Source organism: Schistocerca cancellata, chromosome 8, assembly GCF_023864275.1.
Source record: "Schistocerca cancellata isolate TAMUIC-IGC-003103 chromosome 8, iqSchCanc2.1, whole genome shotgun sequence".
NCBI classification, from domain to species: Eukaryota; Metazoa; Arthropoda; class Insecta; order Orthoptera; family Acrididae; genus Schistocerca; species Schistocerca cancellata.
Window position 1 is genome coordinate 531,223,616 of NC_064633.1, and position 12,800 is coordinate 531,236,415.

At 43.5% G+C, this 12,800-nt stretch overlaps 1 protein-coding gene across 1 annotated transcript in view; it reads right to left on the bottom strand.

Moving 5' to 3' along the window:
• The window catches only part of LOC126095668 (feline leukemia virus subgroup C receptor-related protein 2-like), a 241,436-nt gene that overhangs the window by 99,297 nt on the left and 129,339 nt on the right, over positions 1 to 12,800 (bottom strand). Inside the window, exon 4 of the mRNA XM_049910424.1 lies at positions 2,972 to 3,082. Within this exon, the coding sequence (XP_049766381.1) occupies positions 2,972 to 3,082 (111 nt within the window). The remainder of the gene's footprint in view (positions 1 to 2,971; positions 3,083 to 12,800) is intronic.

A 12,800-nucleotide genomic window follows, 5' to 3' on the forward strand; every position in this document is an offset into this window, starting at 1 on the left:
ACGTTAGTGACTGCACTGAGGATTTCTTGGTAGGGGGGACACAGATTGCTAACCTGGGACGAAGAGCAACCGACAAAATGAGAAATGCCGCAGGGAAGTGTGTTCGGATTCTTGCTATTCGTATTGGGTAATAACGACCTTGCAAGACAGTATCAGTAGTAATCTGAGACGTTCTGCAGTACTGTGTGAAAAAAGCTGCACAGATATTTAGTGAAATCCTTATAAGGTTTCAGAGTGGTGTAAAGAATTGCAATTTGTTTTAAATGTTCAGAAATGAAATATTTTACACTTAAAAAAAAGAAGAAGAACAAAATGAAATGTTATGTCCTTTGACTCCCCGTTGGAATCAGCAGCTCACGCAGATACCTAGGTGTAACAGTTAGTATAGATATGAATTAGAAAGATTACATTAGCTCATATGGAGTAAGTGACAGTCTTCGGTTCATTCGTAGAATGCTCTGATAGTGCAAGGAGATTGCTTACAAAACACTGGTGTGTTCTATTCTCGAATACTGTTCAAGTGTGTGGGACCTGTAGCAAGTAGGACTATCAGCGACTTTCAGCGTATACAAGGAAGGTCTCCGTGAATGGGCGCAGGTTTGTGTGACTCGTGGAACAGGCGTCATGGGCATGTTAAAGACCCTGAACTGGCAGATACGAAGATAGATGTCTATTATCTCGCAAAAGATCCTACTTATAAAGATTCAAGAACCAGTATTAATTGAGGAGTCTAGGAATATACTTCTACCCCCTACGTGGCACTCCCGTAGGTATGGCGAACACTATGTTAGACTAACTGCAAGGCTCCATACGCAAATGTAACGGGAAGAAAACATAACAAACAGTACATCAGAAAGTACCCTTTGCCATACACTTCGCAGTGATTTGAAGAGTACACGGAAGTCCCTGAAAATGGAGAATAAGCTCCTACTGTACGAGTGACAACTAGATCGCATCTCTCGTCAAAGGGAACATCCCAGAATTCGTCTTCCAGTCCAAACATTCCGTGACGCCCCAGTGTTAAATTTGCTAAAATTGTTACCTGGAGACAAAGTATGAGCGTAGAGGAAATAAAATTTTAAATAGAGATAGCGAAAAATATCTGCGAAGTTTAAAAAGTCTGTTTTCCTTAAACGAGTACAAAACTGCAGCTTCCATCGATAAACGTTCAAGAGAATGTTTTGGAGTTTAAAATGATTTGTCGATTCCTTTTTTGTAAGTATCGACTGCTTTCTTACTGCTCGAGGTATATCTAAAAATCGTTAAAAGCTGTTTTCCCTACATCTCTTTAAAATTCGTATTTCCATATATGCTATTTACTGTATCGCCCGCGGCAAGTCAAATTTGATAAATAAAAAAAAATATATTAATTATTTTTGAAATGTATCGATTTTTCTACGGAAAACACTCCCTCGATAACTGGTTAGATCTTCTTTGCGGATGGCCCTACAGAAACGGTTTTACGGTTATTTTCTTCGCAAAGAGTTGTGCTACCATACTATCAAATTATTCTTACGATATTATTAACTGTACGGATCAAAAAGTGACTTCGAAGAAAAATGGTTCAAATGGCTCTAGGCACTATGGGACTTAACATCTGAGGTCATCAGTCCCCTAGAACTTAGAGGTACTTTAACCTAACTAACCTAAGAACAACACACGCATCCATGCCCGAGGCAGGATTCGAACCTGCGACTGTAGCAGTTCCAGACTTAAACGCGTAGAACCGCTCGGTCACCGCGGCCGGCACTTTGAAGAACTTGCACCTTCGTTAGACGTCTTTTTTTTAACTAACTATCTCAATTTCTATTATATGAAAATAACTTTTAAATAAAGCAATGGCTAACATTTTTTCAAGAATTTTAAAAGCAATTTTTTTCTACGGTGTTTTGGAGCAGATATAACTTTCTTTTTTTTAAAAAAACAAAATCCAGAAGGCACAATTAACATTTTATAGATTTCAAAAAAGTAATTATCTGCACTGCAGAAGGTCAAACAAATCCTTTTTTTTCCTTTTTTTAAGGCCGTGCAAAAATGTCAGCAGTTTCTTTCATTGACAGTTATTTTCATAAAATAAAAATTGAGATACTTAGCTCAAAAAGCGAGAGAAATGAGATTCAAGTTGTTCGAAGCCACTTTTGGGTCCTTACTATTAATAATATTGTAACAATTATTTAATACAGTGGTAGCACAACACCTTTTGAAGGGAAAAAAAGGCTTAAACCGTTACTGAAAGGCATTCTGCTGTTATCGAGAGCACCTTTTTTTCGTTAAATTTTTCAAACAAATACTTTTTTGTCTTACGACGGGCTATACGTTCTATAAATGCAAGTATGGGGACATGAATGTTAACGAGTTAAAGAGAACCCAGTTTTTAACGGTTTTTCGATCATCTGGAACCGTTAGAAGGACATCGATACTTATAAAAAAAAGCAATCGATAGATCTGTTTAAGCCCGACTGCTTTGTATTTCACATTTTCCGATTCGAGCTACAGTTTGTTACTCACTTACGAAAAACTATTGTTTTCAACTTCGCGGATATTTTTCCCAATTTCACCACCTTGGATCGAGTTTCAAGAAAAAGGAATTCTTTAAAATTCGTTTCGCTCATATTTTTTGTTGTCGAGGAATAATTTTTGCAGTCATTCTCCATAATGCTTGGGCTGTTAAGCGATTTGGTGAAGTTACTGAAACCTAAATGTGTGTGCTGGACGGATGTTCGGACCCCTTTACTCTCGAATGCGAGTCCTTTGTAACGGCCATCAGTCATATAGCTTGGTGAATGCGAAGGGACTGGTGTACAGTCATTTCTCGAGCTCGTTAGGAAAGTACTGTTACGAGCATGCAGTATGCACGTTATGGCAAGGTACATATCAAGGCAGAAGGATAAATTCTGAGCAGCGCTATGCGATATTTGCTGCACGAAATTTGACGAGGCGATGAGACAGCGGTGTCGGCGTTGTGACTCACCCGAGGAAGATGATGGTGAAGTAGACGACTTCGATGTAGCCGCAGTTGAGGGTGAAGGTGTAGATGACGAGGCCCACCAGAGACATGAAGTAGATGGCCAGCGTCACCTCTCTGGAACGGACAGACGATACACAAGATGTAGCACACGCACTGGCAGGTAGCAGAGGACAGATGTCCTTGTACGTTACTGTTTGGAAGAATGCAGACAGGAAGCTTGCACCTTAAATTCAGACATAGGTGATTATCATTAAAAATAAGCCAGTATCAAGATCACAGTGTTACCACATGGTAGTTCTACAACAGTATTCAGAAAATCTGCTCAGTATACAGAATGTAACAAAGTGATACCCACAATTTTTTTTTAAATACACTACTGGCCATTAAAATTGCTACACCAGGAAGATGTCGTGCTTCAGACGCGAAAACCGACTGGAAGAAGATGCTCTGATATGCAAATGATTAGCTCTTCAGAGCATTCACACAAAGTTGGCGCCGGTGGCGACACATACAACGTGCTGACATGAGGAAATGTTCCAACCGATTTGTCATACACAAACAACAGTTGACAGGCGTTGCCTGGTGTAACGTTGTAGTGATGCCTCGTGTAAGGAGGAGAAATGCGTACCATCACGTTTCCGACTTTGATAAAGGTCGGACTGTAGATTATCGCGACTGCGGTTTATCGTATCGCGACATTGCTACTCGCGTTGGTCGAGATATCCAATGACTGTTAGTAGAATATGGAATCGGGGGGTTCATGGGGGTAATACGGAACGCCGTGCTGCATCCCAACGGCCTCGTATCACTAGCAGTCGAGATGACAGGCACCTTATCCGCATGGCTGTAACGGATCGTGCAGCCACGTCTCGATCGCTGTGTCAACAGATGGGGACGTTTGCAAGGCAACAACCATCTGCACGAACAGTTCGACGACGTTTGCAGCAGCTCGGAGACCATGGCTGCGGCTACCCTTGACGCTGCATCACAGTCAGGAGCGCCTGCGATGGTGTACTCAACGACGAGTCTGGGTGTACGAATTTTTTCGGATGAATCCAGGTTCTGTTTACAGCATCATGATGGTCGCATCCGTGTTTGGCGACATCGCGGTTAACGCACATTGGAAGCGTGTATTCGTCATCACCATACTGGCGCATCACCCTGCGTGATGGTATGGGGTGCCATTGGTTACACGTCTCGGTCACCTTTTGTTCGCATTGACGGCACTTTGAACAGTGAACGTTACATTTCAGATGTGTTACGACCCGTGGCTCTACCCTTCATTTGATCCCTTGAAACCCTACATTTCAGTAGGATAATGCACGACCGCATGTTGCAGGTCCTGTGTGGGCCTTTCTGGATACAGAAAATGTTGGACTGCTGCCCTGGCCAGCACATTCTCCAGATCTCTCACCAATTGCAACGTCTGGTCAATGGTGGCCGAGCAACTGGCTCGTCACTATACGCCAGCCACTAGTCTTGATGAACTGTCGTATCGTGTTGAAGCTGCATGGGCAGCCTGTAGACGCCAACCAAGCTCTGCTTGACTCAATGCCCAGGCGTATCAAGGCCGTTATTACGGCCAGAGGTGGCTGTTCTTGGTACTGATTTCTCAGGATCTGTGCACCCAAATTGCGTGAAAATGTAATCACATGTTAGTTCTAGTGTAATATATTTGTCCAATGAATACTCGTTCATCATCTGCATTTCTTCTTGGTGTAGCAATTTTAATGGCCAGTAGTGTATACTGTCTTTCCGAACTTGTCCATACAGCCATGTCAACACAGGAAATATTATATTACCATTTATTTCGACAATTAACGGTGGAGATTATTTTAAGTCGTAGTCTGGGACGAAGTTACACAGGCTTAACGAAGGTCTGATTCGACATAAAACAAGTTTCACAGTCAGCGTATACTAAAACGAGCAAACAAGACGAAACTGTTACATAAGATACACACTGGTAATATGCTATTAAAATCCTACTGATAGGAAATGATAAATCACCGTTCCTACGGATTTTGTCTTTTGGTAGTTCAGTCCATATTAATGGCTATATGTCTAAATTAACAATAAAATGTTCTTTATATATCTTGCAAGATTTGTTTCAAAAGCTGCGGATAGAGGATTGATCGACCTTGTTGGTGAAAGTAGGGTTCGGCAAGCACGTAGACAAACGGTAGAAACTCTCTCCGTGGGCGGGTGAGCATTCTCTTGCTTAAATGTAAGCCCAGGATAACTTGCCAGGAAGGGCAACAAAATGGGGCGTAGAACATCGTCGACGTACCGCTATGCTGTATCTGTGCAGCGGATGACAACCAAAGGGGTCCTTCTATGAAATGAAATACTACTGCAGATCATCGCTCCTTGTCGTCAGCCCCTATGGCGGGCGACGGTCAGATTGGTAGTCCACCGTCATACGGAGGGTCTCGACTCATCACTGAAAACAATACCATTCCAGTCAATGGGATTCCAGGTCGCATGTGCACTGCCCTTTTTACTATTCGAAGGGTATCAGAAGTGAGTGATCGTTCGGCACGAAAATTAGTCTTCTTTGCTTATTTTCCATTCGCTTATGTCGTATGGTATTATATTTTGTGGTAACTCTTCCCATTCTAAAAGAATATTTTTGGCTCAGAAAAGGGCGGTTCGGGCAATAAGTGGTGTAAGTTCACGAACCTCTTGTCGACCCCTGTTCACGAGTTTGGGTACTCTAACAATGGCCTCTCAATACATATACATATATACAGGGCTATTACAAATGATTGAAGCGATTTCATAAATTCACTGTAGCTCCATTCATTGACATATGGTCACGACACACTACAGATACGCAGAAAAACTCATAAAGTTTTGTTCGGCTGAAGCCGCACTTCAGGTTTCTGCCGTCAGAGGGCTCGAGAGCGCAGTGAGACAAAATGGCGACAGGAGCCGAGAAAGCGTATGTCGTGCTTGAAATGCACTCACATCAGTCAGTCATAACAGTGCAACGACACTTCAGGACGAAGTTCAACAAAGATCCACCAACTGCTAACTCCATTCGGCGATGGTATGCGCAGTTTAAAGCTTCTGGATGCCTCTGTAAGGGGAAATCAACGGGTCGGCCTGCAGTGAGCGAAGAAACGGTTGAACGCGTGCGGGCAAGTTTCACGCGTAGCCCGCGGAAAATTGGCTCATGCCAGAACTGGAGACCGACAGCGCCGACTTCATCTTTCAACAGGATGGTGCTCCACCGCACTTCCATCATGATGTTCGGCATCTCTTAAACAGGAGATTGGAAAACCGATGGATCGGTCGTGGTGGAGATCACGATCAGCAATTCATGTCATGGCCTCCACGCTCTCCCGACTTAACCCCATGCGATTTCTTTCTGTGGGGTTATGTGAAAGACTCAGTGTTTAAACCTGCTCTACCAAGAAACGTGCCAGAACTGCGAGCTCGCATCAACGATGCTTTCGAACTCATTGATGGGGACATGCTGCGCCGAGTGTGGGAGGAACTTGATTACCGGCTTGATGTCTGCCGAATCACTAAAGGGGCACATATCGAACATGTGTGATTGCGTAAAAAAACTTTTTGAGTTTTTGTATGTGTGTGCAAAGCATTGTGAAAATATTTCAAATAATAAAGTTATTGTAGAGCTGTGAAATCGCTTCAATCATTTCTAATAACCCTATATTATATATATATATATATATATATATATATATATATATATATATATATATATATATATTCCTTACTGTCATTTCTTGTTAATAATATTAGCTTATTCCCGATAAGAAGCAGCTTTCACTCGGTTAATACTCGGCAGAAATCAAACCTGCATTTGGATCGGACTTCCTCAACTCTTGTGCAGAAAGGTGTGCAGTATACTGCTGCATCCATTTTTAATAAGCTACCACTCGAATTCAAAAATCTTACCAGTAATCCACGCGCTTTCAAATCGAAACTGAAGAGTTTCCTCATGGCTCACTCCTATTCTGTCGAGGAGTTCCTTGAAAAATTAAGCCGATTCTTATTGTATTGTTGATTTTGTTTTACTTAAACTTATTGACTGACTTTTTTTGTGTTCAAAAAACATTTACATTTATCTGTTATGAAACGCCCCCTAAGAAAAATTATACATGAATGTGCTTAAACTGACACACAATAATTTTTTTGCGCAACGCAATCTGACTTTCAATAATCCCTACAAGAGAATGGCCCTGACTAAATTAACCTATACGTTTCACAAATCACTTACCTCACAAAAATCTTCGTTACTCAAACTACTGCAATACAGCGAGCGCCAATACTGCTAGCTATATAAAAGATTCAAACTACTGAAGGCACTAACTACTGATAGGCATAGTTAGCAAATGAAAGATTTTGACAGAGAACAAACAATGTATTTACCTTAAAAGTGTTCAAAAGTCATAATATATATAGCAGTTCATGACATACATTCTTACAAATGTACTATTTTTGATGGACACACGTCCAGATTATCCGCTCTCAAAAATCCGCTATCTCACTTCCCCACATCCACCACTGCTGGCGGTTCATCTCCAACTGCGCAGCGCTACACGCTGTTCACATCCAGCTGCCCAACACTACAATGGCAGACAACAATGCAAACTAGCCACAGACTGCACACAGCACAGCCAGTGATTTCCATACAGAGCGCTACGTGGCGTTACCAATAAGAAAACATAAACAGCCTACATACATTGTTATTACTTTTATGTTGTAATTTCATGTACTGACACTTTCCATGACCTTGGAGATTTGCTCCTCAATTTGGTCCCACGGAACTTGACGTGTAAATAAAAATAGAAAACCACTGCAAACGGGGTTGTTGGTTACGGCTGTCAATGGTAATCGGGCAAGGGACACTGTGAGCTCAGATGTCAGCCCCCTTTCTGTGAGTTGCCTTGTAACGGTTCTTGCGGCCACTAAAGCACCAGTTGCACTTCGAATCGACCATAATGATAAATCTGGGGCTCTGAGCGCCTCTCTGGGAATTGCTCGGTCCTCACGCTCTGTCGTCTCTCTGGGTGGACTGCTTACTTCTGGACGTTGCATTCGGCAATGATTCACCCATCATCGTCGAATAGTGGCATCGCTTCTATTCAGATATCGGGCGATTTGCCGATTACTTCAACTGGTATCTTTGAGCCCAACTACACCTCCTCTCTCAAATGCTGACATCTGCGTATATTCTTCACGCGCCTGTATGCGAGGCATAGTTGCTGTTCAACTGAGTGCACGCGATGAAATTCGCAAAGACTTTATGCCCTGGTATCGACGTGTCCCCTGTTTACTGTCCTTGCCAGCTATGCGGTGAAACTGCGCTGTAGTAATGCACACTCATTCATTGACCATCAAAGTTTAGTAATTTTGCGTTTTGAGTCGATATCTGTATGAATATCCGAATGCATCACAAGGGCCTTGGAGAACTCTACAGAAAGTTCGTGGATTTTAAACCACTGGTCGCGTCTGGAAGCCCGAGAAGATTTTATTCGTGTGAATATCAATTTTCGACCTCCGATTTGCACATTTCCTCCGTGGTACGTCGCTGTTTTTGTGTTAGAGTTTATTGGGCACGAAATTAGCCAAACCTTGAAGTAGGTGTATTTTGTAATTCGTAAAATAATGTTTTGGAAACAATGTAAACATCTCTTGAATAAACTTGACATTATATAAGAAACTATCAGCCTCGATTGCGGTAATGAAACCAACCTTTACCTAGGTTTCAGCCCAAATAATTGAGCCTTCTTCAGAAGATATACCTGAATCTATAATTTGTCTAAGAGGGCATCGTCTAGAAATAAAACTAGAACAGCCTGAATAGGCGTAGTCACATTTTAAAAATGCGGTACATAAGTACTAAGCCAACACCAAGACTTGTGTTAAGCTCTGGCGTGCGCCTCGTCTCCATGGACGCCCTGCGTTGGGCCTCGGGAGCTCACGTGAAACTTGGTAGGACTAGATCTTCTGAAGAAGGCTCAATTATTTGGGCTGAATCCTAGGTAAAGGTCAGTTTCATTACCGCAATCGAGGCTGATAGTTTCTTATATATTAGATTATCACGATTGCTGACTGTGCTGCAATGTTAAAAGTACAAAAAGTGACATTCTTTACTCAGACATGGCACTACTGATGACAACAATTACGAATGAACTAACCAAGTACTCATTAAGTTCTAACTGATATTACAGTGTGCAAGGAGCACCTACTTCGGCGTCTTAAGCGACACACATTTCTATACACTTCGTACCTTAAAGGGCGCCCCACCTGTCAGCATATATGTTGCCAACAAATAAACAAAGTACACAAATTCGACAATGTATTTCTCTCAACAGGATGTTAAGTTCAAAAATGGCTCTGAGCACTATGGGACTTAACTTCTGAGGTCCTCAGTCCCCTAGAACTTAGAACTACTTAAACCTAACTAACCTAAGGACATCACACACATCCATGCCCGAGGCAGGATTCGAATCTGCGGCCGTAACGGTCGCGCGGTTCCAGACTGTAGCGCCTAGAACCGCTCGGCCACCCCGGCCGGCAGGATGTTAAGTAATGAGGTTCTAGGTGTGTTATTTACACCTCTGTGTACTGAGTTTGGTCTGTTTGGACGGTAGAGATGCATGTTAAAGGTGAGATATAATGGATTTCGGGAACGATTTCACAAATGCATGTGAATTTCCTGCGGGATGTAGACAGAAAATATAAAAACCATACGGAGTATTTATGAAGCACTAACCAGTCCACTACTATTTGCAAGGGCACAATCCACGATAAATTGTAAAATTTTAGTTCATCTCCTAACGAAGCGTTGCAATACTGGGTTGCTGAGGGGTAACACGTGAAATTTTATATTCGGCACGCCCTTGACACTGTGGATCTCGGAATATTGAATTCCCTAACGATTTCCGGAATGGAATGTCCGACTCGTCTAACTCCAATGACCATTCCGCTTTCAAAGTCTGTTAATTCCCGTCGTGCTGGCAGAATCACGCACGAAACCTTTTCACACGAATCACCTGAGTACCAACGACAGCACCGCCAATGCACTGCCCTTTTATACCCTGTGTACGTGATACTACTGCCATCTGTGTATACAGGGTGTCACAAAAAGGTACTGCCAAACTTTCAGGAAACATTCCTCACACACAAAGAAAGAAAATGTGTTATGTGGACATGTGCCCGGAATCGCTTACTTTCCATGTTAGAGCTCATTTTATTACTTCTCTTCAAATCACATTAATCATGGAATGGAAACACACAGCAACAGAACGTACCAGCGTGACTTCAAACACTTTGTTACAGGAAATGTTCAAAATGTCCTCCGTTAGCGAGGATACATGCATCCACCCTCCGTCGCACGGAATCCCTGATGCGCTGATGCAGCCCTGGAGAATGGCGTATTGTATCGCAGCCGTCCACAATACGAGCACGAAGAGTCTCTACATTTGGTACCGGGGTTGCGTAGACAACAGCTTTCAAATGCACCCATACATGAAAGTCAGGAGGGTTGAGGGCAGGAGAGCGTGGAGGCCATGGAATTGGTCCGCCTCTACCAATCCATCGGTCACCGAATCTGTTGTTGAGAAGCGTACGAACACTTCGACTGAAATGTGCAGGAGCTCCATCGTGCATGAACCACATGTTGTGTCGTACTTGTAAAGGCACATGTTCTAGCAGCACAGGTAGAGTATCCCGTATGAAATCATGATAACGTGCTCCATTGAGCGTAGGTGGAAGAACATATTGAGGAAACTAAAATGAGCTGTAACATGGAAATTAAGCGTTTCCGGACACATGTCCACATAACATCTTTTCTTTATTTGTGTGTGAGGAATGTTTCCTGAAAGTTTGGCCGTACCCTTTTGTAACACCATATATATCATCATCATCATCATCATCATCATATAAGACTGATTATGCCTTTCAGCGTTCAGTCTGGAGCATAGCATACAGTTCCTCCACGATCCCCTATTCAGTGCTAACATTGGTGCCTCTTCTGATGTTAAACCTATTACTTCAAAATCATTCTTAACCGAATCCAGGTACCTTCTCCTCGGTCTGCCCCGACTCCTCCAACCCTCTACTGCTGAATCCATGAGTCTCTTGGGTAACCTTGCTTCTCCCATGCGTGTAACATGATCCCACCATCTAAGCCTGTTCGACCTGACTGCTACATCTATAGAGTTCATTCCCAGTTTTTCTTTGATTTCCTCATTGTGGACACCCTCCAGCCATTGTTCCCATCTACTAGTACCTGCAATCATCCTAGCTACTTTCATATCCGTAACCTCAACCTTGTTGATAAGGTAACCTGAATCCACCCAGCTTCCGCTCCCATACAACAAAGTTGGTCGAAAGATTGAACGGTGCACAGATAACTTAGTCTTGGTACTGACTTCCTTCTTGCAGAAAAGAGTAGATCGTAGCTGAGTGTTCATTGCATTAGCTTTGCTACACCTCGTTTCCAGTTCTTTCACTACGTTGCCATCCTGTGAGAATATGCATCCTAAGTACTTGAAACCGTCCACCTGTTCTAACTTTGTTCCTCCTATTTGGCACTCAATCCGTTTATATTTCTTTCCCACTGATATTACTTTCGTTTTGGAGATGCTAATCTTCATACCATAGTCCTTACATTTCTGATCTAGCTCTGAAATATTACTTTGCAAACTTTCAATCGAATCTGCATCACGACTTGGCATGCATATATATATATATATATATATATATATATATATATATATATATATATATATATATATACCTGGAAATTGAAATAAGAACACCGTGAATTCATTGTCCCAGAAAGGGGAAACTTTATTGACACATTCCTGAGGTCAGATACATCACATGATCACACTGACAGAACCACAGGCACATAGACACAGGCAACAGAGCATGCACAATGTCGGCACTAGTACAATGTATATCCACCTTTCGCAGCAATGCAGGCTGCTATTCTCCCATGGAGACGATCGTAGAGATGCTGGATGTAGTCCTGTGGAACGGCTTGCCATGCCATTTCCACCTGGCGCCTCAGTTGGACCAGCGTTCGTGCTGGACGTGCAGACCGCGTGAGACGACGCTTCATCCAGTCCCAAACATGCTCAATGGGGGACAGATCCGGAGATCTTGCTGGCCAGGGTAGTTGACTTACACCTTCTACAGCACGTTGGGTGGCACGGGATACATGCGGACGTGCATTGTCCTGTTGGAACAGCAAGTTCCCTTGCCGGTCTAGGAATGGTAGAACGATGGGTTCGGTGACGGTTTGGATGTACCGTGCACTATTCAGTGTCCCCTCGACGATCACCAGTGGTGTACGGCCAGTGTAGGAGATCGCTCCCCACACCATGATGCCGGGTGTTGGCCCTGTGTGCCTCGGTCGTATGCAGTCCTGATTGTGGCGCTCACCTGCACGGCGCCAAACACGCATACGACCATCATTGGCACCAAGGCAGAAGCGACTCTCATCGGTGAAGACGACACGTCTCCATTCGTCCCTCCATTCACGCCTGTCGCGACACCACTGGAGGCGGGCTGCACGATGTTGGGGCGTGAGCGGAAGACGGCCTAACGGTGTGCGGGACCGTAGCCCAGCTTCATGGAGACGGTTGCGAATGGTCCTCGCCGATACCCCAGGAGCAACAGTGTCCCTAATTTGCTGGGAAGTGGCGGTGCGGTCCCCTACGGCACTGCGTAGGATCCTACGGTCTTGGCGTGCATCCGTGCGTCGCTGCGGTCCGGTCCCAGGTCGACGGGCACGTGCACCTTCCGCCGACCACTGGCGACAACATCGATGTACTGTGGAGACCTCACG